At 42.0% G+C, this 14,807-nt stretch overlaps 1 protein-coding gene and 1 long non-coding RNA gene across 7 annotated transcripts in view; one reads left to right on the top strand and one right to left on the bottom strand.

The window, feature by feature from the left end:
• Window positions 1-508: 508 nt before the first annotated feature.
• Window positions 509-10,419, bottom strand: DYNLRB2 (dynein light chain roadblock-type 2). 2 transcript variants are annotated; one of them, XM_045439820.1, is made up of 4 exons: window positions 10,069-10,419; window positions 7,388-7,463; window positions 1,524-1,691; window positions 509-755 (listed from the first exon to the last, which is right to left on the bottom strand). In XM_045439820.1, the coding sequence occupies exons 1-4, from the start codon at window positions 10,414-10,416 to the stop codon at window positions 712-714; spliced, it is 636 nt and encodes a 211-aa protein (XP_045295776.1). In that variant the 5' UTR covers window positions 10,417-10,419; the 3' UTR covers window positions 509-711. The 2 variants fall into 2 exon arrangements, with proteins under 2 accessions (XP_045295776.1, XP_045295777.1); XM_045439821.1 differs by having other exon boundaries at window positions 10,107-10,213.
• LOC123577670 overlaps window positions 10,325-14,807 on the top strand; it is a 28,899-nt gene continuing 24,416 nt past the window's right edge. For all 5 annotated transcript variants that reach the window (XR_006702006.1, XR_006702004.1, XR_006702007.1 and 2 more), the window contains exon 1: window positions 10,325-10,436. This is a non-coding gene — a long non-coding RNA (uncharacterized LOC123577670). The remainder of the gene's footprint in view (window positions 10,437-14,807) is intronic.

Here is a 14,807-nt window from a genome sequence, read left to right as displayed (position 1 = left end):
ATGTTATTTCTTACAGGTTCATGTGAATCCTCAGATATATCAAAATAAAAGGCTTAATTAACAAAAGAGAGAATATGAGGCAAATACAGCAAAATATTAACATCTGTTCTAATGGGTCTTGGAAATCTGTTCTATTTGTTCTATTATTTGTTTCATTATTTTCTCAATGTTTGAAATATCTAGTAAAAAAACACCCTCTGGAGTTGTGGGAGGAGGCACTCAGCTGTGGAGCTGACCCTGCTGAGTGCCACGCCTCTGACTTTTTACGTCCCTTGTTTAACCTGGGAAAGCATCTAGCGCCCCTAGAGGATGAGGACTTCCTACTCCCCGGTAGCTCCCGCTGTGCTCCATGGAACCTCTGGGATGTGCTAATGAAATGGGCAAAAGGACACAGCCACGTTGATTCTTGGCACACCTCTAGACTACAAGGACTGTTGCAAGGAAGGCTTGCTAGGATTCCCACTAGACTCCTTCAGTCTGGTGTACTATAAAAAAAAAGAGACCTCTATACCAGAATTCATTTATTATTACATCACTAAATCACAACTTTACAATACGTTTGAAAGGGACTAAATGAGACGTGCAGAATAGTTTGTGAGAATAGTAAATAATGTCTGAAAGATCAGATTGGAATATAATCTTGGTAATAACTAAGGGGTAAATAAAGCATTTGCAACTGGGCATCACAGGACAGGATGGGCCGTAGCAGGTCTATTCACATGGATTCTGAATGACGATCAGAAGATATTCCTTATCTGTGGAGAGAGACGGGCAAAGTTAATCCACTGGAAGAATTCAACTTACTAAGTGAATACTTTGGCTAATCTGCGTTTCTCTTCAAAACATCACTTGGACTCTCTGTAGACCAATGGTTTCCCACCCTGGTTGCACATCAGAATCACCTGCTGAGCTTTCAAAAACTACCATGACCCGGGACCCAGTTCCAGAGGTTCTGAGTTCACCGGCCTGGGGTAAGGCCTCTGGTATCAATAACTGTTTTTGTAAAGCTTTCCAAGTGCTTTTGATGTGTAGCAGGGTGAGAACACAGTATATGGGTAATTCTGATGTCATAGATGTTCTCTAGAGAAGTTTGTTCCAGACTAGATTTGGGAGCACGAGTCCTGTCTTACACAGACATTGGTGAACACTGTGAATGTAATTCCTTCAAGGAGAGGAGTGTTTCTATGGCTGCCGTCTTTAGGCAGGCCCGGTGAATGTGTTCTTTCGCGGGGAGGGTTTAAGACCCTACAGGGCTTTGATCCACTCCCTACATTATCCCTATTTTGATTACTGGTAATAAATGCAAATGGGAAAAATTCAGATTCTTCAAAGGTTAAATCTGTCGCTAATTTCACAAAATTTCCAGCTTGAGTTTTTCAGATTCCAACGTCTTTCATTTTGTAATTGGAGAACACTACGCGCCATATTGCAGGTTAAAATCTGTGTGTCCAGTTCCTTGAAATAGAGCTTTTATCCAGTAAAGGAGAAAGATGCTTTAAATATGAAGTGAAATGCCACATTACCTGGGGCTACCATGATTTCATGTTTCTTTGACCTGATCCTGAGAAAGGTGAGGTCATTCTGAGGATCAATGTCACGGACCGTGCTCTTGGCTTTCATTGTCAGCTGATGAAGAAGACCCGCGTACTGAACCGTCGTCGAGTTGTCCAAGGTTGTTCGGATAGGAATGCCTGTTACAAGAGTCACTTTTGGGTTAAAAGTTTTAACTGTCAAAGGAATGTGCACCCTGTGGATGTACCGGAAAATACGGATGATTTTAAAGAGGAAGAAAAAGTTATGGCTGACATCACTCACTGGCAACAATTTTAGTTTCTTTCCTTCCGGTCTTTTTGTGTGTACGTGGGTCTTAAAATGTAGTTGTGACAAACCATCATGACAAATCGGACTACTGCTTTTTTCTTCATTTAAGTGATAGCATACCCGAGCTGTTCTTGTCAGTGACACGGTCCTCAAATTATTTTTAACGGCTGTGCACTATTTTATAACATACCGTCATTTGACCAATCCCTTATTGTTAGACTGGTAGGTATTGTTTTTTGGGTTTCGTGCACACATTATTTGGAAGCTGTGCCCTGATTATTTCAGAACTGAGTTCACATATTAGTCTACCTAATGCCCTCCTCCAAGCAGTCGGTCTATAGCCATTTTGCTTTGAAATGCTTGGTCCGTGACGTGGTGCTAATGTCCTCCCCTGAGGCCAGCAACAGAAGGGGATATCATAGCACACGTTGAGGAGTGTGTCCAAAGGGGATTTTAAAAATTACGCTGTGGCTCCTCATATGGTATTTTGCAAACCTTACATTTTATATTAGAGAATCCAGCAGCAAAGAACTGTGGTTTTGCTGGGCATTCCCTGGTTTGCGCTCACTCTTGGCTTAAGCATTCTTAAATTTAGCTGCTCGTGTGCTCTATTGTTCCATTATGTGATTTTAAAACTGAACCTATTAATTTAACTGGGAAAATCTAGCCAGACAAATATGCAAGTATAATTCAATTCAGTTCAAATCAATCCAGCTCAATTCTGGTCACTCGGTGCTCAGCACTTACTTGTTAACAGGTGCCGTGCTGGGTATTTTACGTATATCGTGTCTCATCTGAGAGGGCTTTCGGATTATTGTGAGAACTAGCAGACAGCCAGGGAATTGCAAGGATTCCATTTGCACACGTGCCTTTAATTTAGGGGGACACGTGAAGGTGAATGTGGGGTGGCTGTCAGATCCCACAGGCACCTGAATGAAGGCCGATCAGTGGAAGAGGCCAACACAACTCTGGGTCGTCCCTCAGAGAATGCAATTCCAGAAGCTGTTAAACAAGAGGGGATTTCAGGAGTGGAACGCTCTTACAAACTAACGATTTTACCAGCTTTTCATGAAACTCTTTGAGGACCTCCATTCTGACCGTGAAACAGTCTTTTTAAAACAACCGTTCGTTGGGGCGCCTGGGTGGCGCAGTCGGTTAAGCGTCCGACTTCAGCCAGGTCACGATCTCCTGGTCCGTGAGTTCGAGCCCCGCGTCAGGCTCTGGGCTGATGGCTCAGAGCCTGGAGCCTGTTTCCGATTCTGTGTCTCCCTCTCTCTCTGCCCCTCCCCCGTTCATGCTCTGTCTCTCTCTGTCCCAAAAAATAAATAAACGTTGAAAAAATAAATAAATAAATAAAACAACCGTTCGCTCTGGAATAGGTCTTGCCAAACGATACAAGGACAATATTTACAGGAAAATCTGTTCAATAAACAAGGTTTTATATCAAGTTTGTTAATTTCTGTATTATTATTTCTTGGCCACTTTCCCCCGAAGTCAGTTATGTCTTTCACACCTGATGAGCCATCACAAGGCATGTGTCTTTAACGGGCAGGGAGCTGAGAGGTAGCAAGCACTCACCTTTTAAGGGCACTTTCTGAGGCCTGGTTTTATTTTGCATCCTGAATAGTGACTACCTCCAAAGTCTGCACCGCTCAGTGTCAAAACCAGAAATACAGCCAGAATAAATTATTTAAAATGTAGATGACAAGATTATGAATCCAATGCTCAGGCCTATTTAGTTAGTCTATTCACGATCCAAGTCAATAAATAAAACAGCTAGCCTTTCTGAATAATAAGTGCACACTGTGGAAGCTCTGGGAGGTTTTCATATCCATTACAGACCACTTGGAAAAAATCAATCGACAAACATTTATTGAGCTCTTGCTTGGTACCCTGCAAGGTAATTAAAAAATAATTTATTAAGGAGCGATTTTAGCACATGGTATAAAATTCACTCATGGCCCCTTCTGCGAGGTGACCACTGCTCCCAGTTTCTTTGGGAACCTTGCAGAGACATTCTAAGTGTGTTCAAGTATCTTTTTGTTTGTATTCTTTGTATTGTTTGTTCTCTATTCTGTAAAAAAAAAATTATTTTTCATGAAATACACTTGGAAACTCCTTGTATTCAGTACACATAGGGCTAAGGCTAGGCGTGTTAATGACTGCATCACATGACTGTCGAATGGCTGCCTTGTGATACACGTAACAAGTATATCCTCCTGGCGGGCATTTAGGCTGTTCCCAGGCTTTGACTTTAATAAGCAAGGCGATGGAATATGTCCGTGTGCATGCCATTTCACATTTGTGTGTATGTATGGTATAAATCCCCACGATGGAACTTCTAGAACAAAGAATATGAATTTGATATTGCTGAATTTATGGCACTACTTTAAAATATGACTCTTTATGATCCCAGTAAGCTGGTACTCTTCAACTGTGTATTTGTACTTTGGTTGATTGTATTTCAAAAATGTAAGGAACTGACTGGATGGCTGATAAAGTCTAATGAAATTCAAATGATTGATGGTTAGAAATGTCAAGAATACGTAAAATTAAGAGCCTCTGGAAATCAGGCTTATATACATAAAAATATGGGATAGTTATGACCGTCTGAGAAATAATATGTATTCACCAGTATCTAATTCAACAATCAGTGCTGCAATATTGTAAACTGTGAATGGTTGTATAAATGGGAAACCGATGTTAGCAAAGAATCTAGTCTAATAAAAACCTCTACTGCTCAGCAGTGGGCTAAATTGGGAAGTCTGCTTTATTGTCATGGACAGGGCGCCTTGGTTTCACTAACGGTGAAACCAAAGGACTCTGTTTAACATGCCATATGAGATCTAAATGTATACACATGGTAGAAGGCCCACTTCGCCACAAATAAAACCTGGAGATATGTTAAAATGATTTTGCTGAGAATTACACTAAACCCACTAGTGGTGTACAAGAACACGTGAACGCCATCTTAGTTAAATTTTTTTCAGCATTTACGTTCCTGGGTCTTCTGAAAGCTGCCGGGCTGCACCATAATAAATGGCACTTTCATCTAAAATTGAGTAGGCTGCTGAAATGGAATATTTTATTAATTCTGTTCACACAACTTATACCATATGCTATTAATAAACATGCTTGTCGTACACTCTGGTTATTAATAATCTGACCACAAAAATAAGACCCTCATTTATATTTTTAGGAAAATGGTTAATTTGGTGTTTGGAAGGGTGCCCCGAATCCTAACATAATCTTATCTTAGTAAGGGTTAATTAGAAGAAGTTAATGGGTTTTAAAAATCGTATTTTGCCGCCTTTGGATAAGAAAAATATTGAGAGACTTCAAGCAAGTAAAAGCAAAGTCAATCGTAATTCCAGCGCTCAGAGATGATCGCCGTAACATAGCCCTGTCCTTTCTTCCATATTTACTGTAAGTGTGTTTGTGTGGCTGGCTATGTTTATGATTAGAAAATGTTGGCTACTGCTTTGTTCCGTGCTTTTCATCTAATATTGTTTCCCATGACTCTAAATATCTTTCAACATTTTCAATAGACTAGTGGTTCACCAAATAAACATTACATAATGAATGAAAAATTTTCCGTACCGCTGGGATAGATTTATTTACTTATTTGTCTGTTTCTTCACTGCTTTTGTACATGATGCCTCAGTGGGTATCCTTTGCACCTAGATCTTTTTCTTTGTCACTCCTTAGGATAAATTCCTAGGAGTGAAATTGCAGGTCACAGGCTATGGACATTTTCAGACATATGATGCATATGGCTAGGATTATACACTTTTGACTAAGATCTTCCAAAGTGACTCGTAAGATGAGTTGTCCTGGGTTGAAAAGTATCTTTTCCCCCCAAATTCAAGTCTATCCTAAACCTTAGCATGTGAAATAGCATGTCTTTGCAGATGTAATTAGTTAAGATAAGGTCACACTAGATTAGGGTGGGCCTGAATCCGACGACTGCGGTCCTTACAAGGAGAGAAAACAGACGCAGGGAGGAGAACGCAATGGGACGATGGAAGCAGAAACTGGCCTGATGCCTCTACAAGCCAAGGAATGCAAGGACTTCCGGAAGCCACCAGAAGCTAAGAGAGCAGCAAGGAAGGATCCTGTAGAGCCTTCAAAGAACAGGCTGTCCTTACTGACACCCTCATTCCAACTCCCAGCCTGCAGACCCGAGAATAACTTTCTAATGTTTTAAGCCACCGAGTGTGTGGTACCTTCTTGCGGCAGCTGAAGGAAATGAATGCGTTACCTTTCTGAAGCCCCACACGTAGCCCGTTGTAGGGGGTGTGTGGACTTGATGAGCATGCCAGGAGCGAGACTCATTCCAGACAGAACAATGTGCTCGCGCTGCACCGCTTCCTGGAAATACTGGGCAGAACTCTTTCTTACCTATAAGGCTGATCTTAAATCCTTTCCCTCCTGATCACTCAAGCTGGGTGAATTTATTGATTTGGTGTTATTTTTCATTTTATTTTACTATTTGCAAAACACATCCAATGTTCTATTTACACATCAAATGTTGTCGCTGTACAAATCAATTAAAAATGTCCACATGCTGAGAACTATTTAATTATAATTCTGTTAAGTGTTGGGTACTGTGCTAGGCACCCAACAATTAACATTTCATCCAACTATCATAAACCCTCAGTGAAGTAGGTTGTGTTCTGTCTTTAACTGCTAAGGGATTGAAGTCTGAATGTAAACAGGCGGTAGTATGTAGTTGCTCAATAAATATTTGCTGATGGATTTGTGCCAAAAATAATGATTAGCTGTGAGATTCTGTTGCAAAGCACTCTGTGTGCCGTGGCAATTCACCAATTCTGTGGTTGCGCCGTGAGTTATGTGAAGTAGCTACTCTTATTTCCACTAATGCTCTGGGATTTGTGGTATTTCTTGCCTTTGCAAATGCCTGAATTAGCAATGAAACTAGCAGGATTGCCACCACAGCTGAGCATATAGCAGTGTGCCAGAGAAAAGGCTTTGTGGATTGTTAGCAGGGATTGTGGGACGAAAGAGAGCAAGTTTCTGGTGTAAGTTTACGGATCTCCTAGGTGGACATGCGTTGGCCCTTTTATACTATATCCACAAAGACTATACTGTAAGTCGTATTAAAATTTATTCTCAAATATTTTATTAAGTGTGGTAAAGGAACGATTTCACTTAAAAGGAAGACTGAAACTCTGCACCCTTTATAATGTTAAATAAAAACTAACTGCCAACAATGATATTCTCCCTATCTTCAATATGATACTTTCAATGGTATCCCTGAAGTATTAGAGGAGTTACCAAAGCTTTAAAAATTAGACATGTATAGTGTTTCTTAGCAATACAGAGATATTTTTAGACATGTTTTATTCATATTTATATCTTTAACTCTTAGCAGAGTGCTTGGTATATAGGAGTTACTCAATAGATATTTGGTGAGTACATGTTATAGCTACGACACAGAAAATAAACTTTACATTTCAAATTCTAAGGTGTCTTAGGCGAGGCACAGCCAACAGGTCCTTGTTTGGCTTGTGTGTATCTAGAAGGCATCCTGTGATATATTTACCTTCTGCATTCACGACCATAGTTCCCATCACCCCTTTATGGCTCTGGATCCTCTTTAGGGTTTCTTCCACCTCCGCCTGAAGAGATCAAGAAGGCAACTAACCAAAGGGGGTCTTGGCGGTAACCCTAATCCTAAAGTAAATGTTGAGAAAGACACCTACTCCCCCGTCCCCTTAACCTAAGGTACTGCATACTATGATCTCAGACCTTCGGAAGAGACCTTTGAAACTGCCAAGTCCTGTCTCCAAGCCTGCATTAGACTCCTGCATACAACGCTGACACATCTCTTGGTGTGAACTCTTCTAGAGAAGGAGAGCTTACTACCTCACAAGAGCTCACTCAATTTTTAATGTCTCTATTTGCTGGAAAAGCATTCTCTATATTGGACAGAAATCTGCTCCCATTCATGTTTTACTCATTGATCTTTCTGTATTCGTATGAAAAATTCCTTTTCTGTATTACACTTCTTTAAATAGGTACAGAGCTATTGTCATTATCTCCCTCTGTCTGAAAGTATCCCTTAGGGGTGCCTGGGTGGCTCAGTTGGTTAAGCATCCGGATCTTGATTTCTGCTCAGGTCATGATCTTATGGTTCGTGAGATCAAGACCCATGCTGGCCTCCGTGCTGACAGTGCACAGCCTTCTTGGGATTCTCTCTCTCTCTCTGCCCCTCTTCTGCTTGGGTGCTCTCTCAAAGTAAATAAATGTAGAAAAAAAAGTATCCCTTAATGAGAAATCTTATTCTCACTCCTAAATGTTACCTACTTGGGAGTTCAGATGATTAAATTCAGGATACTCTGTAAACACAACATATCCCAGGATTCTCTTGGTAACGTGCCTGGGTCTCAGTGCAAGCTGAATATTCACCCATGAATGATTATGTTGGAGCCCCACTGGGTTTTAAACTCAGCTTTCTGAATTAATCTTATGCACAGACTATCTTGTACCAGTTTTATTCCCTTCTACAAATGCTAAAATCACAGATAATCTTTTTCAGACCTGCATATGACTCCTGAGTAATCACTGGATATTCCGAATTCAAGCAGTATCCTGAAGAGTGTCTTGATGAGGGTTTGTTTTTTTCCCTTCTAACCTCAAATGGGTAAACATTATGCTACTTTAGTCAAAAGATAGTTTTCTTCCGGAATGGCTGGGTGGCCCAGCTGGTTGAGTGTCTGACTCTTGATCTCGGCTCAGGTCATGGTCTCACAGTTTGTGATTTCAGGCTCGGCACTGACAGTGTGGAGCCTGCTTTGGGATTCTCTCTCCCTCACTCTCTGCCCCTCCCCTGCTCACACACTCTCTCCAAATAAATAAATAAACATTTTTTTTTAAAAGATAGTTTCCTTTTGCCTTTGATGTGGGCAGGAACACTGATTTCCTCTTTTCCACAACTACAGCATGTGCTTGCTGAATTTCAGGCATTTGTGTACTGGAGTCACATTTTTGGCCATTACGAATATCATCTATATTATATACCTAGCATGTTCTTTAAATTATCTCACTACTAAAAGCTACTAAAAAACAAATGGATTTTTACAAGGAAACTACAACTACACATCACTACCACAAATGGAAAGCTGCTACTATTTGTCCGAGACAGAAATAACCGCAAGAACGAACAAAATGAAGAGAGTGCATATTATTAAATTCTACCCCAAAGAAAGGTCTGAGCCTGAGGTCTGATATTCAGGTGAAACATGGAAAATACCAAATGACAGTGGTACTAAGGACCTAACAGTGCCAGGAGCTTTCTTGGATACAGTCTCCAGGCTGGGGGGAAAAATGGGAGAGGAGTAACTTCCTCAGGTGTGATTCGCTCTGTGTGATTTGTTATTTCTGAGCTATTTTACATAGCAACTACTGTTTGCGTCTCACTTTGGGAAACACTGCACCAAAGCACAAGAGTGACACAGGGGATCCGGTATTACATTTTGGCCGTCTTTAACACAATGTGCATAGCTCCCTACAACCACTAACCCCCCTTTATCTTTTTTTTTTTTTTTTTTACTTCTTTCCCAAACGGCTCTTTCTGCTGTCAGCCTCTCCCTCTCTCCTTCCAGTTGTTTCTTCCGTGATTTCTGCACCCCTCCAATACAATCTCTTAATCCCCATCTCCAATCCCCTTTCACCTCTCTTGAAACACTCACCCTGCTCCTCTTCAAGCTATCCCCAGTCTCCGCTTTCTGTCTGTGTTTACTGATTTATTATCTCTCTCCTCCCTTTCCTCTTTATTTTCCTTTCTTCTTTCTCAGTATCGCCTCCTTCTCCCTTCTCCTCACCCCCCTGGTCTCCCTGGGGCACCTTTCTTCCTTCCCAGGATCTGACTTCTCTCCCTCTCGCCTCTTTCCTTTTCAAACTTCCCTCGCTCTGGAGATCTCTCACCCCCTCAAGATCTTTCATCCCCCAGTCTCTCTCTTCTCCTTCTCGGCATCCACACCCCGCAAGTTCCACTTGCCAGAGCCACCCCCCTTGATATCTATCCCTCAAGACAGCTTCCCCCATCTAGGCATCTTCTCCCCTCCAAGGTCGCCCTCTCCCTCCTTCAGGGTCTCCCCGTCGCCTCTCCAAGAATCTTCTAGAGCCCCCAGCCTTCGCCACGGCCCCCGGACGGGCTGGCGAGGGACGGCCTCGGGGGCAGGGCAGCGAAAGTCCCCCCCCCCTCCCCAGACGTCGGCTCCCCTGAAGCGCCGGGTCGCAGACGGAGGCTCCAGATTTACCATCGTGCGAAACGCGGCTCAGTCCGGCGTCACCGCTGCCCGGGAAGACAGCAACGCTTCCAGACGTTGCTAGGCGACGGGGGAGGAAGTGACCTCCCGGAAGTGCGGGTGCACGCGCCTGCGTGTCCGCGGGTCGGTCGGCAGCCTGGGGCGGCTCTTCCGCCCTGAAGTGGCGTTGACGCCTCCCGGCCGCCGTAGGCGGAGGTTGGGGGCCGGTGGCCCCGGGCGCCCACTTGGGTGCCCCCAGCCCCGCGGGGCCGTGGGCCTGAGGACGCTCGGCGGGCACAGGCCTGGTCATTCGTTCGTCCATTCATTCACTCACTCCTTGAGGTACGCCTTAAGGTAACAGCCACTTCCTCCCTCACGAGCGTTTTCTTGACCGCCTGCCACGTGCCGGGCGCTCTAGGCTCGAGTGCATTCTAGCTGGGGGAGACAGGCCAAATGCGACCGGCGAAGCAACACTTTCCAAGTGTGATACGTGCTGCGGAGCAAATAAGCAGGGGATGGGTCCGTCTGACTCCCGAGCTTGGGCCGCCTTAGAGATTTGGTGATAGGCTCAGCTGCTTGGCGAGGCCCAGTGTCCTCGCTTTCTCGGTGTCCTGTGCAGGCGGATACGTGTGTCACCCCCCCCCCCCCCGTCCCCCACCGATAGTTTTTTTCCGGAAAGAAAAACATGTTGCAGCATCGAATTGTACAATTATATATATATAATATATGTTATGTATATAATATTTATATTATGTATATAATATATATTATATATTATATATGTTATATATAATATATACTATATACATTATATATATTATAATATTTTATATTAATATATATTATATATATAATATACATTATGTGTATATATATTATATATATAATATATATATAATATTGTTGATGTATAACTCCTTACTCCTTACCCCCCAAACAGTAGGGTAAGCTACATCTTAGACTCTCATCAAGCGATAACATCCCCTTATCTGCTCCTTACTCAGTTGAAGAGTTTATACTCACCAGTGTATTTGTTGAATCCCTTAGGATCTTTCTTTTTTTTGGTCACTATCTGCTAGAAGTTCTGAGTTGCTGAAAAACCGCAGGTGGCAGTGCTGGAGGCTCCACAAATTGCCACAGAAGAGCATATGGCTTGGTATTGAAGGACCTGATGGAAGGAACCAGTTAAAGATCAATTAGGGATGGTCAGAAGTCACTCACTTTTGAAGGGCATTGATGATGTCTTTGCGGCCCGGGGAGGCAGAGACTGACTGTTTTGTGACGGGCAGCAGAACGGTGTGGTGGCTGGCGTCATGAAGTCCTGGGGTTTGAAGAGGGCAGACCCTGATCACTAGACACAAGGTATAGGATGGGAATTCCTCCCCCACAGGACCATGCTTTAACGACTCCCTGTACTACTGATGCGGTTTGTGCTTCCGTTTCCGGAAAGCGGTCTCCAGCCAGACATGGCATGCTTACTGCTAAGAATGTCAGCTAGAATCTGAATGGGCCCTCGTCAGGGATGCTCTGAACCAGTTTTGAAGTTGGTGGTTTTGGGGCTAATTGGTCCATTTCAACTTAGAGCCTGTCATTTCGTGACATTGTGGACAGAAATACTCTGAGAAGCTCTAGCCGTGCTTCCTTTTCTTGATGGTGGGGGAGGAGATTCTGGTCACTGGCAGTCTCTTCTTCTGCCTCCAAGAAACTTAATGCCTCTCCAAAATCCAGCTCACAATAGCTAAATGATCCCCCTTTTAACAAACCCCTGTAACTCCAACGGAGATTATTTGGAATGGACAGCTAAGATTGTAGGGGAGGGGTCAGGTGTGTGTGTGTGTGTGTGTGTGTGTGTGTGTAGCTGGCTCTTGACTCACTGCCCATATCTACCATTTTAAGTAAGCGTAGGTATTTCCAGTAATACTGGCTGAGCTGTATAAAGACTGATTCTTGCTCTCTCTGGGTGTTTCTGATCAAGGAGACTCTTCCTTGATTGTGTAGCCATTTGTTTTGCTTATAAAAATCAGTGGCAGTGCACCCTATCTGTTATGTCAATCAGCTTTAATGAAGGAGCCCACTGCATATGCATGCAGTGTGAATCCCCTCGCTTCTGGAGTCAGGGTGTCAAACTCGTTCGATAGCTGACAGCTGTGATTAGAGCCAAGCAAGACACCAGCATGAAAGGAACTGACAGGAGTACCCAAGTGCTGAAAAAGTAATAAGAAGTAGCCAAACTGACTTCTAACCAACAGTCAAGTTTGACTCACTGTGCATAGGAAATCAATGAGGAGAATATGAGCCATTTTCTCCTTATTGATTTTCACTTCTAATTATTCCTTGGAGGTAGCTTGGTTTAATTTTTATGCCCCCCCCCTTTTTTTTGGTGAATTATCCCTTTCCCTTCTCCCCCTCCCATCCCCTTACCCCTCCTTTTAACCTACAGTAAGTGCTAAATAACTTTGAACTTAAGTGAGAGAATTAATGTATATTCCTTTTTTCAAGTACTCTGAAGTGACCCCCAAATTTGTGGTACATACAAAGTCCACTGTTCTTCACAGAATTTTTGTCAAAGTGAGATGATTTTTTTCCCGAGGTCTCTCTTTCTCACTGGTGGTTTGCTAGTACTTTCTGCTTAGCCTGAAGAAATTTGGGTAATTTGATAATTTTGAGTTTTCTCTTGGAATTTTCTCTAGCACCCCATACATCTGTCTATCTTTGGCATTCATGCTAAGTTGGTAAATACTATAAACTGGACCATGGAATATACTTTGTGCCCATTTTCTCCTAAGATAAGGCATTCTTTGTCAAACAGAACGTCTAGTACTTTTTTCACTCCAGAAAGTGTAATATTAGATTCTTTCACTGGATTCTTTGAAAATGCCCCTTAGTAGTAAGGCAAAATTAGAGGATGTCAATGATCTCAAGAAGTATTCCACATAATACGACCCGATGCCATAGAATTGCAGAATTATAGGCTTAGGGTTTCAGAAGATCAACTATTTTCTACTTATTAGGACAAGGGCACCCTCTAGGGTAATTCTTTCCAGGACTCAAGTGTCACATAAGCATTTGCTTGCCATAAAGGAATTCTCCCTGTTGGAATTAAAGGGTTTCCTTGAGCCCAGAATTTGGAGTTGCGTGCAGCCAGGGTTGATGTTCCTAGGTGTGTTTCCTTGACTAAAATCTCAGAGCTTTCATTTCCTCATTTATAAAAGAGGAAAGATAATATATACCTTACAGAGTTGATATGAGATTTAAATCATGTGGGTAAATGCCTGGCTTCTACCAGATGCCCAGTAGGGATCATTTTGCCACATTTCTTTCTTGTGTCTTTTCCTTTCTTTAGTCCATCCTTCCTTTTTCTTTCCCTTCCTTTTCTCTCCTCTCTCCATCTCCTCTCTTTCTCTAACCTCTTCCTCCCTACTTCCCTCCCCTGTTGGTTTCCTCTCTCCTTCTCTTCACTCTCCTTTATTCAACCTCTTTTTCCTTCATGCCCTTCCTAGAAAAAAATATCCAGAATTCATATTGTTGAATTTCTCACTAAAAGACCTCTTTCCCTTTCTTCTCATTCCCTTCCTCCTGTCATTCACTTAGAATTGTCGTTCATTGACCTCTAATCTCATTTTTCCACAAGTCCCATTTTTATTTATTTATTTAGTTATTTGTTTGTTTGTTTGTTTGCTTTAAGTAATCTCCACACCCAAGTGGGGCTCGCACCCACGACCCCAAGATTAAGAGTCACGTAATCTACCAACTGAGTCAGCCAGGCGCCCCAACAAGTCTCATTTTTCAACTTCTGGCTCCAGTAAGCAGTTCCCACCTCAGTGAATTGCACTTAGTAGAAATTCTCAGTCTCTCAGGGTTGAGGACAAACTGTACATATTTCCCCATCTATTAATTTTGTTCAAAGAAGGTAGCACGGAAAGGAGCAATAAATCCCATGTACTTTATGTACCCCTTCTTTTTTCTGATAATCCATTCCCAAAGTCTCCCATCTATTTTTCAAGCTCTTGGATCTATTTAGTTTCAAAATGACTTTCATTGGTAGGTATCCCACACAAAAAGTTAGATGCACAAAACAAAAGTTAGGTTGGTGAGTTACTACAAAGTGAACTCTTATGTAATTCTCAACCAGGTGAAGCAATAGAACACTGTCTACATTCCAGAAATGTCCACATGGCCAATTCCAGTCATTAACTTCCATAGTACATGGTCTGAAAAGCCTAAAATATTTATCTGGCCCTTTACTGAAAAAATTTGCTAATCTCTGTAATAGCCTGTTCCTTCTCTCTTTAGTTTTCAAATGATAGTTGAAAACAACAACAAAAAATTATTGCTTCTCAGCCTTTTGGCTAAGATCAAGTGAAAACAAAAATAATTATAATATTATTCAGAGTTTTCAAAGTATATAAATATAATATGTAAAATAACTATCATAGAAAGTGGGGGAGGGTGAAGGGAATCTGTCTTAAGAGTGAAGATCTTATATTCCGCTTGAAGTACTTAAGTATTGATTCTATGTAGACTGAAAAATGAGGGATATAATCCCGAGAGCAAGCAATAAAAAAGGATACAAATATGTCAAAATAAAGTCCTAAAAATTGTTCAAATAATCTAAAAGAGAAAAAGGCAAACAGTAAAATGGAAAACAAGTAGAGCAATCAGAAAGCAAGTAGTATATGTGTAGCATTAAATCCTGATATATTGATGATCGCA

The sequence above is a fragment of the Leopardus geoffroyi genome, chromosome E2, assembly GCF_018350155.1.
Source record: "Leopardus geoffroyi isolate Oge1 chromosome E2, O.geoffroyi_Oge1_pat1.0, whole genome shotgun sequence".
In the NCBI taxonomy this organism is placed as follows: Eukaryota; Metazoa; Chordata; class Mammalia; order Carnivora; family Felidae; genus Leopardus; species Leopardus geoffroyi.
The sequence above is the reverse complement of the archived record's forward strand: the minus strand, read 5'-3'. Positions and strand labels throughout refer to the sequence as shown.